This window comes from Nannospalax galili, unplaced genomic scaffold (genome assembly GCF_000622305.1).
Source record: "Nannospalax galili isolate Female #2095 unplaced genomic scaffold, S.galili_v1.0 scaffold627, whole genome shotgun sequence".
Classification (NCBI taxonomy): Eukaryota; Metazoa; Chordata; class Mammalia; order Rodentia; family Spalacidae; genus Nannospalax; species Nannospalax galili.
Window position 1 is genome coordinate 852,605 of NW_008355786.1, and position 13,885 is coordinate 866,489.

The window sequence follows — 13,885 nt, forward strand, 5'->3', positions numbered from 1 at the left end:
GGGAGGAGCTCCTGGCTCCTTTCTTTTACCAGTTCCACCTATGTGAAGATAAGTCAAAGGTCCTGCTCAACCATGTCTGGCTTCACTTGGAGGCATGAATGAGATGTTTCCTCTAAGCTGACCCTCCTCTTTGTAGACTGGATACCAGTTCAAGTCCATCTTGTGGGATCTCCATGTCCTCCCTGAACAAGAGGACAGGTGACTCACAGTTACAGGACATTTTGAGAGCTATTCCATAATCCTCTGGAACTTAGTCGACCTTGAAGGGCAAGGGGCAAAAACTATCCTTTAAGTCCCTCTGACCACATTAGTACAGGCCTCAAACTATGGCTGTTAAAGATCCAATAAGGTTAGTTCCACCAGTCTGGTACTTTTAATTATCATGTGCTATGTACATGAGGCTTGGGTAAAAAAAAAATCAAATATTCTCAGATAAACCTTGACTAGATATATATTTTGTTCCTTAAACTAGCTGACTAAACTATGACCATAGAAATTTTAAGATCATGTGTATATCATTTTTGTCTCATCCTTTATATATCATTACAAACCTAAACAGAACTTCATCACGTGCTTAGGCTTTCTCGTTTTTTCTATTTTGGAAAATGTCTCCATTCCCATATCCTTTTAACATCTTCTACATTCTCATTTTCTTTTTTGTAAAATAATTATGAGACATAATAGCATTAACAAATAAATTTTCCATCTGTTGTGAGACTTCTTTTCCTGGGGACGCTAAGCAATACTTATTCCCTTTTAAGGTTCTAGTGTCAAGCCAATGTTTAAAGTTATTAAAGTTTTACTGGGGAACCAATGAATTTATTGACTTACTGAGATAACTGAGAGGTTGCTGAGGTATATGTATGACCTGAGGGTATGCACACTGGAAAGCCTTTACCCAGTATGGGTCATGCCTTCTCTTCCTAGCCTTCCCCAGACTGTATAATTTAGCCCTCCCCAAATCCAGGAGGCCATGTGTGATTAGGGTCAAAAGCCCACTGTATTTTAACCACCTACTATAGGGTCATCACCCCTCAAAATGCCCATGCAGAGGTGGGGTGCCCTGGCAGACCCTACCCCAACTGCCACAAGACATAAACTAACACTGAGATTCTAGACTAAAGCCCCAGTGGAAACTGTGCGGACCTCAGTAAATGTCTTAGTTTGGAGTCACTCAATCAAACTGTGGGGCCATGGGAAGGGAATTAACTTCACAAGCTTCAGAGGCCCTATCTATAAAATTAGGGAGATGCCTAGGGAGAGTCGCTGTGAGGCCAGAGAGTGTCTGATGTCTGCCAGAAGACATTTCCCTTCTTCCTTGTTACCTTTCCCCAGGAAGAGAGTATCTTTCATTACAGTTGTGTGTGTGTGTGTGTGTGTGTGTGTGTGTGTGTAACTCACAACCGCTGAGCAAATTACTTCTCTGTGCCTCCATTTCCTCTCTGTAAAGGGTAGCTAATAATAGTGCATGAGTCCTGAAGTTATAAGGATCTGCGATATTAGTGTGCAGAGCACTCAGGGCATGGCACAGAGTAAACTCCTGTGTTTATTCAGCTAAAAGCATACATAGAGATGCTAACAAAATTTAATCATCTTTTTAGCATGAGAATGAAAGCATGTTTCTGTGATTTTTATCTTTCTAACCCACTGACACAGGAGAGCTGGGAAAGTGACTGGGGCATGGGGTCTGGGTAAGCCTGGCCACATTCCAGGCCCCTTGTTCCTCCCAGAGTGCTCACCTGGGACTGTAATCAAGGCAGGAAAGCAGGGCCGAAAGGAGACTGGATGACAGCAACCTGTGCTGAGATGAGTCTTTTCCTGAGCCAAGCTGGTACTGGACCCCTATGGCTCTGCCTTTCTACCAGCTGGCACCCAGCCACATTTTGGGAGGGTCAGTCAGCAGACCAGGCACTGTATCCCTCAGGCAGAGCTGTGTGAAACAGTAAGCTTCCACTTCCTGTGCTCCCCTCCCCAACTCCTCTCACCTCCCCTCAGGGCTTTACACACACACACACACACACACACACACACACACACACATACATACACACTACAAGCCATATTCACCACAGAGATACAGTGTGTGCGCACGCACGCACACAGACACACACACCAATACAAACCATACACACCATACAGATACAGTGTGTACACACACAACCTGCTGTGGGTTCATTGGAGATATACATGGGAAACCTGTACACACACACACACACACACACACACACACACACACACACATCAGCTTCTCTTTCACTGGTACCTGTTCTCAGTCCTGGGCAAGGCAGAGACAGTCCCTAGCCCTGCTCCAGGATTCTACAGCCCCATATTCCCTTTTAGAAGGCTGATGTGTGCTGGTGAAGGAACCTAGAAATTCTTGGTGCATACTCAACCCTGCTCTTAATTCCTGTTCCCTACAGGCAGGTCAAGCAGAGCCTGGTCAGGGTTCAGCTGGAAGAAGCCAGGGACATGAGCATCACACATTTCATAAGTGAGGGTTTGCCATATTCAGCAAGGAGAGGGTCTGGTGCTACACAGAAACTCAAATGCATTTTATGATAGCAACAGCACACATCAAATAAAAATCCACCTTAAAACACATATAGGATTTTCAATTCTATAAGCAGAAGTTGGAAGCAGCAGCAAAGTCTTCTGTCTCCTTGGAAGGCCAGAGCCCCACCAAATGGCTGCCTCTCTGCTCCAAGCCTTTTCCCTCCTGCTTGCTTTTCCTTCTCCACTCAGATTTGGTTCCTGTCACCCCACTAGGGAGCTGCCATCCCACAGGGGCCACATCTAACTAACCATGAACCAGCAGGACCGGCTCCCCTGCCCCACTCAAGCACCTATATTAGTTCTCCAGGAGCCACATCCATGGCCATCCACCTCATGCCCCCACCGCCCCCTATCCAGGTCTCCTCTGCCAGCTACTCCTCACCAGGACTCCAGGGCATCCCAGGCAACCTCTTTATCCTTGTTCTCCCCCAGTGACCTCATCTAGGTATGTGACATCAACCCCATCTCTGCTGATTCCCAAGTCCAGCCAGCAAGCCTGCTGTCCCTGCTACACCTCTCCACCTTCTGTTGCTGGCCTGGCTAGCATCACCCCAGCCTCCTGCTTTGTCCTGCCCCTTTCATTTGTTCCCACTCAGAAGCTAGATTGGATAAGGCTAGCCACTTCATCCTCATTCGCACCTTCTCTTTACTCATAGCACCATGTGGAGTCCTTGCCATGACCAACCAGTTCCTGTAGGGTCAGGCTGTTGCCACCTCTCCTGCCCACCACTCTGGCTCCAGCCACATTTCCCTGTACTTTTTTTGACTACACAATGCCTCAGGACCTTTGCACATGCTACGTCCATTGGCAAGAAAGCTCTTATCCTTCTCTTCACCCAGTTAATTGCCTAGTCATTTAGATTCAGCTCCAACAGTACATCTCAAGGAGGTCTGTTTCCAACCTGTCCCTTCCTCCTCAGTGTAGGTGTGGTCCTGGTGACTGGTCCCACTCTACCTATTCTTCTCCTGGGAAAGAATGAAGGTCACATCAGTCCGAGTGACATACCAGAGCTGAGATGATAGAGCCTCAGGAAAGATGATGTCACTGCCTCAAAATAATGGTGTGCCAGCGTCAGGCCCCAAAAAGGGAAAACCCAAAAAAACCTTGGTCACCTGATCCTCCTACACTAAATGGGGCAGAAAATTCTAGAGAAGGATGAAAAAAACGGCTGGGCTGACTGCAAGTTAACACACACCATGTCACAGGAGCTCATACAGGACATGTTGCAAGTGACAAGCACATCCTAGCACTTTATGTCTGACTCAGAGGAGCACATGCCCAGCAGGAGCCGGCTACTGCCTCCCTAATAGTTCTCTGACTCCATTTCTCCACCCATTCTCTGGTCTAAGGAGACAGGCTGACCAGGTGTTCCTTTCTTTGCCTTGGGTTGTTGTCAGAAACCAAGTCCTATATGAACAGCATTTGCAAAGCTTATTTTGAGTCACAGGCTGTGCAAGAAGTTGAATGGCAACCAGAGATTTTTAAAAGCCCAACCCAGGCTGAACGTGGTGGTGCACACACCTTTAATCCCAGCATTTGGGAGGCAGGGGCAGGCAGATCTGTATGACTCCATGGCAAGTTCCAGGCCAGCTGTGGCTACAGGGAGACCCTGTCTCAAAAGGGCACATGCACACAAAGAAAAGCCCAACCTGGGACTTTAGCATGAAAGCACACAAGTTGCTGGGCATTTCACTCTGAGAACTGCCAGCTCAGAAACAAGGGGCCTATGCTCTGTGGGTGCCTGGGTAAGTGCTAGAGGGCTTCCTGAAGGAGGCTAGCCCTGGGCTTGCAGAAATACTACAGGAGAAGCTTGTTCCTTAATGTGTTCCTCTGATTGCTCCCCAGTGTCCAAGCAGACAGGTTCAGCCTCTTCTGGGGTTCATTTTAGTCACTGGAGCCTTCTAGCTTTTGACCCCCAAGTGTCACTCACAATAGATCCAATTCTTCCCCTCACATCCAATGTGACCCTCTTGTAATGACCGGGGTCCCTGATCATAACTGACAGTCAATACAGAAACAGAGATATCTGCATCCCACCAGTCCAACCCCAAATGCAAGTATCCCCCAGCAAGAGGTGTTTCCCCCACCACAGAATGGATAAAAGCTTGCCTGCCAGCTCCTAGGTAGCGCTGTGCCTAGGCTGTGAGTGCATCAGAGCCTCAGCGGGGCGGAAGGTGAACTTCAACACAACGCACAGGGCTACAGACACTCGCATTTCAGATGCAGCCATGCTGTGTGGGTTTCCTGCAAGACAGAGCTGGCAGGAATAACCTGGGAAAATGTGAAACTTGAGAGCATTAGGATGAAAGGAAGAAGAGGGAATGTAAAAAGGCATGCTGCTCTCCTCACTGTTTCAATGGGAGTCCATATAGGAGAAGACATCCCTTGATCGTCACATGGGAAAAATTAATTACAGCGAACTTTCCCAATGTAAGCACATGAAATATTTCCATGATCATTCACATAAATAAAATGCTCTCTCCACTGGTGAAAGAAGAGGGAGGGGAGGCGGCTAAGCAAAGGAATCACTCTCAACACCCATCTCTCCCAGAGAGATGCTCATCACAGAAAGCACATCAAAAGCCACAGCCTACCTTCTCGGAGGATTGAACAAAGATCTTTCTCCCTTGTGACCAACACCTTCTTAGAAGAATATGCTGCCCGTGTATGAGAAATGTCGGAAACCTCTGGGAGCAAACGCACTGCATTTGTATTCTGCTCAGAAAATGTCATCACAGATCTGTTTACCTTAACTGTGGACCATGATTCAGCCGTGACAACTGTCTTGCATACTGATCAATTTATTTGCAGCAAAATTTCTAGTGTTAACTGCTTAGGTTCTGAAAAAACGGATACTTGGATTTCTTGTGCAGCTGGGATCTATAATGGAAAGATCTGGCTTGTTACCAAAACATTTCAGTAAGAGTCTATAAAAGATTTTTCTGGAAACATGAGTGAAGGATGGTCCCTTTCTCTTCTAAAGGGAAAGCAGAGCACACGGTTCCCAAAGGCCCTCCTCTGTGAGGTGGGATTTTTGTAGCACAATGTACAGGAAAAAAAAAATGTTAGACTGGGAGCCCCTGACTCTGTGCCTGGGTTTTTGTTGGGCTTTAAGTAGCCGTGTAACCCTCTGTAAGTCATTCCCATCCCACAGGCAAGATGGGCTCTGCAACAGGGCCGGGGGTGGCAGAAATGCCCAGGAAAGGGGAAAGGCCAGGCCCTGCCCTCTCTGGCTACCATCGTACCCTGGACACTGAGCCCCTCCTAGCAGGCAGGCTTTAGCCTTAGGGGACAAGAAGCAGGCCCCACAGAGACTGGGGAGTGGCCTTCCCTCCCTCACTAGCAACAATGGCACCAGAGGATCCTGATTCCCCAAGCCCCACTGTGCTTCGAAACACTAGTGTCAGTACACATGCTCCCATCAGCACTGGTGCTCACAAGCTCCAGTTTCCTTTATGCTGGTCAAAGGCCCATGGTTTCTGTATTGGACTTTTATTTTTTTATTTGGTTTTGGGAGGACAGGGTCTCTCTGCATCCCCGAGTGGTCTGGAACTCACTATGTGGACCAGGCTGGCCTTGATCTCACAGACATCTGCTTGCCTCTGCCTCCCATGTGCTGGGAATAAAGGCGTGTACCATTATTCCCAGCTTGGACTTTAGTTTTTAAAGTAAGCAACACTGACCCAGTAAGAAGATGGGCATATAGCAATTCTAATCGAGGGAAGGTGAGGAGATTTCTGTCAAGGGTATGACTCTGGAACACCAAGCTCAACATGGCCGTCTGAGAGAGGTGATGAACAAAGGCCACAGGCCTGTTCACAGTGGGATCTTCACCTACAGGGGGTCTCTCCCTGGACACCTGGGGCTTACAGTACCAGGAGAGACTGCCTTCAAGAGGGCTTAAGTCCAGGTTGGGTTTTACCAAGGCCTGGCCTAGATAATCTGCCTGTGATGGAGGAGAGATTCTAGAAGAAAACATACGCTGTGGGTACTCAGTGGGAGACCTTGCAAGGGGTTTGCAGTTGTTTCTCCACACTCAGAAATGTAGGAACTAGGTAGAAAAGGATTCAGATGCTACATGGAGGAGAATCCACTGTGAGACAGAATCTGTTGGTCTGGAGGACAGTCTTTGAGGGAGAAGAAGAGATGAAGCCATCTTCAAATACCTGAGGGGCCTCCCTGCATCATGAACAAGAGGTTAGTTCTCTACTGCAGAGGTCTCCTCGGGATGGTGACAGACATCAAGGGTAAGGAACAGAAGGAATGACTGTCTAAAGCTGACCAGAAACCAAATGAGTGGACATGCCTGATATAAAGTAAAAAGCTAATAAATTATAGAATACCCATACAGATGAAAGTCACTCAGCCATTAAACACCACGTCAAAGAATAATGTTACAGGAAAGTGCCAAGAGTAAATGAACAGAGCAGGATGTTTGTCAGGGATCCATCAAATTCAGCTTCAACCACTCTATCTGCCCCCAAACCTATGCAGCCTTAGTTTCTGTATCACGGTTTGAATGTTGACTGTACCCCAAGGGCCCAGATGTTAAAGACTTGGTCCCTAGCCTGCAGTGCTTTGGAGAGGTAGTAAAACCTTTAAGAGGTGGTGTCTAGTGTTAGGAAGTTAGATCATTGAGGGCATATTCTTGAAAGGAATATTGGGACCCTGGCCCCTCTTCTTCCTTTTTCTGCCCCTGAAACCATGAGCCAAAATAAATCTTTCCTCTGTTAAGCTGTTTGTCTTAAGTATTTTTGCTGTGGTGAGGGAAAGTTGACTAACATTCTGAATGCATGTCTTGGCTTTTAAAAGGACAGGCATCAAGTACCCCGGGTTTCAAGATCACAAGGTCATCTCTGAACTTGTATCAGTGATCATATGATATGCAGATCACCATCACAGCTTCATGTATGACATAACAGTGTCAAGGCTACAAACATGTGAACTCACTGAGTCTGAATATTCACTTAAAAATGTAAATATGCTTTTATTTTCAAATGTAGATTTGAATACGTGCTTAGATTGAAATTTCCCTCATATATGTATGTTTCAATTCTCTCAATCAGATGGTTTATAAATATAAAATTATCATCACAAGAGTGATGCAATATTCCAGGAATATATGATGAATGCTCTTAACTTTATGTGGAAAATTTTAGGTTTAAAAACAATTAAGAACACCAACAAGGGCCAGTGAGATGGCCCTGCAGGAAAGGTGCTTGCCATGCAAGCCTGCCAGCCTGATTTCCATCTCCAGAACCCACAAGGTGAAAGGAGAGAATCAAATGCACAAAAATGTCCTCTGACCTCCACATGTGCACTACGGTATGTGCATGACCCCTCACATTATGTATATATGCACAATAATAATAAATAGGGGCTAGAGAGATGACTCAGCAGTTAATACTTGCTGCTTTTGCAGAGAACAGGAGTTCAATTCTCAATATCCACATCAGGTGGCTCACAAACACTTGTAACTCTAGTTCCAGAGGGATCTGATGACCTCTTCTGGCCTCCTCAGGCACCCACATATGCATGCACATACAGACACACACACACACACACACACACACACACACACACACTCACACACACTTGGACTTTTCATATCTTTCCAAGTATAAATTAAAAGTTTGCAGTTGGAAAATTCTCAAGGGAAACCTCCAAACTCATACCATCACATCTAAAATAAATCGTGGCCAACACAGAAACAATTAAGCAAACAAAGAGAGAAGAGAAAAGAAATTCTAGGGGGATATGAAGAAGCCCTAATATGCCTTGTTTCCCTATAAAACTCAGTTGCCAACAAACGACTATAAAATACCATAGCTTGCACATGCTAAGTATAAGCACAACTAACAGAGCAGTGCCAGACACCACTCTGATCTGAAAATAAAATTTCTTCAATATGAATACTATTGATGAATGATAATAAAAATAGTAACGATACCCATTTTTGTTAAAGTATATTGTCATTCAATGATTGTAACATTTGGCTTCAGTCTTGATCATAGCCACACAATGACTCTGATGCTCTATCAGCATTAAGTCAAAGTGAATTAATTCAACGCACATCCAATATATGTTCATGCAAGGAAAGAATGGCTCTCTCTCTCTCTGTCTGTCTGTCTCTGTGTGTGTGTGTGTATGTGTGTGTGTGTATGTGTGTGTGTGCGTGTCTTGAGGTAAGTACAAAGAAACAAAGACAGTGTATGAATGTCAAGATTTCATGTGATCATGGGCCTGGAGAGATGGCTCAGCGGTTAAGAGCACTGGCTGCTCTTGCAGAAGACTTGGGTTCAAATCCCAGCACTCACATGGCAGCTAACTACTGTCCATAACTCCAGTTCCAGAGGGTCCAATGCCTTCTTCTAGCCTCCAGAGGCACTGCACAACATGGGTGCACTTACATACATGAAAACATAACAGTCATACACATAAAATAAAAATAAATGAGAAAAAGTTTAAAGATTACATGTGATATTTATTTCCACTTCTATTATCTCTAAGTTTCTAATACTTAGAATACAATATTCTTATAGTTGGGAATGGAAATGGGAACAATGCAAATGGTGGGACTAAAAATAAACAAATAAACAGGAGTGCCAGGATGCTGGACTCTGGAGGCAGGCTGAGTATGAATGAGAATCACAGAGCCAGGGGGAATGTCACAAGAGTTCGCAGGTCTGAAATCCTGCAGCCATCCACAGCTGAGCAAACTTATCCTCCAGGGAAGGGAGTGTGCTGGGAAGGTACAGGGCAGGATTCAATGACAAAGTACCTGCTAAGTTCCAAAGAGGTGTCAGGACTAAGTAAACTCAGGCTCTTGCTCCAGGGCTGTGAAAACAGCATTATCACCATGTTCCAGGGGAGGTGAGGTGGTAGTTAGTGTATTCTGATTAGAACAGGTATGTAACTGTGCATGGTAAATAATCCAGAATATTCCACAATTTGGATGTTCAGGAAACATAAGGAGTGGGAAGATGAGGTTAGAAAGAAATGAAGAAGGTGAGGCTCCAGGAAAAAAGTACAGGGAGATTTGTTATTTAAGGTCAGGGAGATGCTGCCACCAGATCAGAGGTCAGGGTAAAGGGTGAGAGCAGCCAGAGGGACCTTGCGGCTCTCAGTTACACCCGGAGAACATTCTGTGGTCAGAAATACACAGGGGACATGGCTGCTGCTGGGACTGGGAGGGAAGTGACCAAGAGAAGGGTTAAGAGAGCACAGAAAGGAGGCCCATCAAAGACTGCACAGCCTCAGCAATACCTGCCATTCTGGAAGCAGGAACTGGCCAGACAATAAAAAAGGGGGCAGTGGACATCGTCCTGTCTGCCTGACTCCCACTCCCACCCTCACTCACCTGTTCACACAAAGCCTCCAGAAAGGACAGTCTTTCTACTATTGTAATGGTTCACTTCGCTGTCAACTTGACTAGATTTAGAACCACCAAAAATTCATACTCTGGGCATGTCTGTGAAGGTTTTCCAGAAAGGTTTTAACAGAGGAGGGAAGACCTATCCTGAATGTGGGCAAAACCAACCCATGGGCTGGTGTCATGGACTGAATGAAAACAGAAACGGTAAGAGGAGAATGTGAGGGAGCACGAGCATTCATCTCCCTATGCTGTGTCACTACAGGCAACATCACCAGCTGCCTTCCACTTCCGTGACCACAGCTCAAGCTACCACACGTTCCCCACCATGACTGTACCCTCCAAGTATGAGCCAAAATAAACCTTTCTTCCCCAAGTCACTCTTGTCAGGTATTTTGCACAGCATCGAGAAACGTAACTAATGGACCTATCTTTGTAGGAGTTACGAGCTCCATTTCTTAAGTCTACCCGTGCCCTCCCTCCTCTGCTCCCGTTCCTTCAGTCCTTTCCCTGCACCACTCCACCTTCCCTCCCACTTTCTTCTTCCTCCCCTTCTTGGCTGTTGCCTCTCTTCCTGGGCCGCTCTCCAGGTCTCTTTGACCCTTCCCTCCATGCCTGCTTCATGTTCCCATATCTTTGCCCCTCTGGATAGCTCTGATTCCTATGCCTAGGTTCTCCCATCCCTCCAGCAAAAGCACCAGTGATATACTCAGGTTTTCCCACACATTCTTCCCCAGGTCTCTCTTCTCTGCTTGTGTCCTTTTGAACTCTGCTTCTGGCTTCAGGTGTGCAGCGCAGGCCATGTTGCCATTCAACTCCACGAATAGATGGATGTCAATAAAAGACATCTGTATAGGAAGGCAACTCTGTTATTCTCAAGTGAATACCCAGTGTTACCCTTTCAACTACAGAAGTTTCTATTCAGAAATATTACAAAGCCAGAAAAATGGCTTGTCATTCCAAAATACAAAATGCCTTTTCTAAAAAGGAAAAAAAAAAAATTCCCCGTTTACACAACAAATTATTAAGGAAATCACATATCCTTCCATAAGTACAACATTCTCTCCAGGAAGTCTTAGGAAATGAAGTGGTTTCCTTGTTGAATATATTCCTTGATGAATATATTCATCCATCATTCAACAAAAACATTTTGTGTTAAATTTTAAACAGTGAATTACTCTACAAATATAAAATATGCAAAATAGTAGAACTGTTTGCATGCAAGGCATTAGAATTGCTATTCTTGTCAGAGTGGATAAGGTATTACCATTGGGCTCTGTGACACTTTATAAACCAAATAGGATCTGTCCCCCATGGCCCTGTTTCTGCTTAGGACCTGTTGTGATTTCAATGTGAAATGTCTTCCATAGGCTCGTGTGTTTCAACACTTGGTCCCCAGCTGGTGACACTGTTTGGGGAAGATGTAGAACCTTTATCAGGTAGAGCCTCACTGGAGGAAATGGGATGCCGGGGAAGGGACTTGCTTGATGTTTTTATAACCCTGGCTGAGGTTCCTGCCCAGTCTTGGCAGCCTCTTCCACCTACATAGGAGGTTTGAAGTTCAGCCATATGCATCTGTTACCTTGAAGCCTCCTGCCATCATGCCTTCCCTACCATGAAAGGCTCCCCTAAAACTATGAGCCAAAATAAACCTTCCTCCTTTAAGTTGCTTCTCTCAGCTATGTTGTCACAGTGGCAAAAAAAAAAAGGGGGGACCCACCACTTGGAGAGAGGAAGCAGAAGCTTCTGGAGAGGAAGAAGGTTGTTGGCTGCCTGGGAGCACAGGAAGAAACACATTGCAGTTGTGGATAAGGGTACAAAGTACAGACAGGTTATGGGAACACCGCTCTGCTCTCCCAAGACCTCAGCTCAAACAGAAGATTCACTTCAGCTTGGACCTTCTCAGGAGGCAGTTCTCTGTGGTCTGCACACCATCAGATCTTGTGCTGCACCTGTCTCTGCAGCCATCGACTATGCATAAACCACTGGTAATAGCTAGGTTCCACTCCACAAATACTGAGATTTGAATTTTTTGTAAGTCTTACATGTCATGAGAGAGTCTCTTCACGTTGTTTTGTATCTACTTAAAAATGCAAGCATGATTTCTGGTTCATGACCCATAGACAAACAAACGAACAAACAAAACACAAAACCAGAATTCAGGCCACACGTGGCCCAGTGACCATCATTTGCTAAGCACTAATCTAAGCCTCAGATCCCAGGAAGTCCAGATGAGGTGAGTAATTCAGTTAGCCTTGCCCTCCCACCATTTCCAGAGATCCAGGTGGAGCACTATACAGATACACCTGTCCCATTCTGGGGTGGCACCAGAATGAGAAACAAATGGTACATTTGCTATTAAGGAAAGTCCCTTGACCTTGAAGGCTGAGCTTCCGGGAAAAAGCACAAACAGTTCTCCATGGAGTGAAACTCTTGCTAGGACAGTGGTCAGTTCCACAGGTATCTGAGGAGGGGACAGATCCTGGCATGACATACCTTTCCCAGAGGCAAAGAAGGAGAGGCTAGAGGAAGCAACTGTAGAGTAGGTTGTTTCAACATGTGTTTCCCATCAGAAGGCCACAGAGAAGGAGAGCCCTGAAGATGTACCAAGATATAAAACCACCCTCAGTACTAAATGGAAACCCAGGAGACAGCAGCAGCTAGCGATGGCCACCCAAACAGAAATGGGGCAAATCAAAGAAGGCTGCACTGGCTACAGAAGCAGATGGCTCAGTGGGGACACCGCCAGGAGCTTGAGAACAGCCAGACACATGTAGAGAGGGGCTTTGACAAGATAAGTGACAAGATAAGGCTCCTGTCCAGGAGCCTGAGGTCAAAATTCTCAAGATAGGGACCAGAAGAGAGTGATCAACAGAGAAAGGTCTGGACCCATGTGTGATGACCTACTCTAAGATGCTGTCTGTTCCTACCCCCCATACTTCCCACCCACAGACCCTGGAACAGGTACAGAAGAGCTGGTTTCCAAGGGACAGGGTGGCCGTGCCATCTGGGTCAGCTTTGGGACCCTGATGGTGGTCTCCTGTTACTGAGATTTCAGAGGGAAGCCATTGGTAGCAGGAGGGCCTTAGGAATGGCCTGAACTGTGGAACCAGGGGGTGGGTCTGATTCTGTCATAACAAAGTCACAAGCAAGAACAATGATTATCAATGCTCCATCCAACTACCACCGGTCCTGCTGCTCCCAGTAGGACCCTCAGGAGGTCAGACAAACAGAAAGGACAGAACTACGAGCCTCACAGGCCCAAGGCTGCTGACTTCCCGGGGACAATTTCAGGTTTGGGGATTTGGGGTTCATTGTTGCTTTTAGTGTGTGTGGCAGTAGCTGTATGTGGCTGGCTTTTCTTCCCCCAAAAGTGGCATCACGTAAGAACCCCTGACCAATGGGCCATGCTCTATGAAGAATCACAATGACTGGCATTCTAAGGAAGAAGATGTGAAAGCTGGTGGTTTGTGTGGACCCCTTGGGCAAGTCTGGAGACCAGCACTACCCAGAACAGAGCCCAGATTGAGAAAGGTGTAGCTGAGCTCACAGACTGGTCATAAGCGGAGATCTGCTCCTCAGTGTCCAATACTGAGTTGCACAGGCTACCTGGCTGCTTTTGAAGTTCTTTGAGGAGGACTGGTAACAGGAGCCTGTAGTCCTTTATTACCACATCATTTTTTAGTTATTATTTTCTTATGTCACTAAACCAAAAGAGACTACCACAGTAGAATAAAAAACCCTGAGGTCAAACCAGTACCCTGAAGTATCAGGTGGAAACCAACCCTGCAGAGATGGGAGGAAAGGGATGAAGTCTGACGGAACCAGTGCTCTTAGCACATCAAACTGAAGGCAGACATCTGCATCTACTTTGTTTTGGGGGCTGTTCCTCCTGGTACTGTTAGGTGGCTAGTTATAGACCAGTGGATTTGGAGGACATTGGGACTAGACCCCTTCCT

At 46.1% G+C, this 13,885-nt stretch overlaps 1 protein-coding gene across 3 annotated transcripts in view; it reads right to left on the reverse strand.

Annotated features, from left to right (window-relative positions):
* Arnt2 (aryl hydrocarbon receptor nuclear translocator 2) overlaps positions 1-13,885 on the reverse strand; it is a 175,434-nt gene that overhangs the window by 134,684 nt on the left and 26,865 nt on the right. The window contains exon 1 of one of the 3 annotated variants that reach the window (XM_008853404.3): positions 5,303-5,372. The exons of 1 other annotated variant lie outside the window; for it this stretch is intronic. Coding sequence is in view for 1 of the 2 variants with exons in the window: in XM_008853402.2 (XP_008851624.1) it covers positions 5,149-5,287 (139 nt within the window). In the remaining variant the exon portion in view is untranslated. Of the gene's footprint in view, positions 1-5,148; positions 5,373-13,885 lie in introns of those variants that run through there. One more of the 3 variants, XM_008853402.2, reaches the window with a different exon arrangement.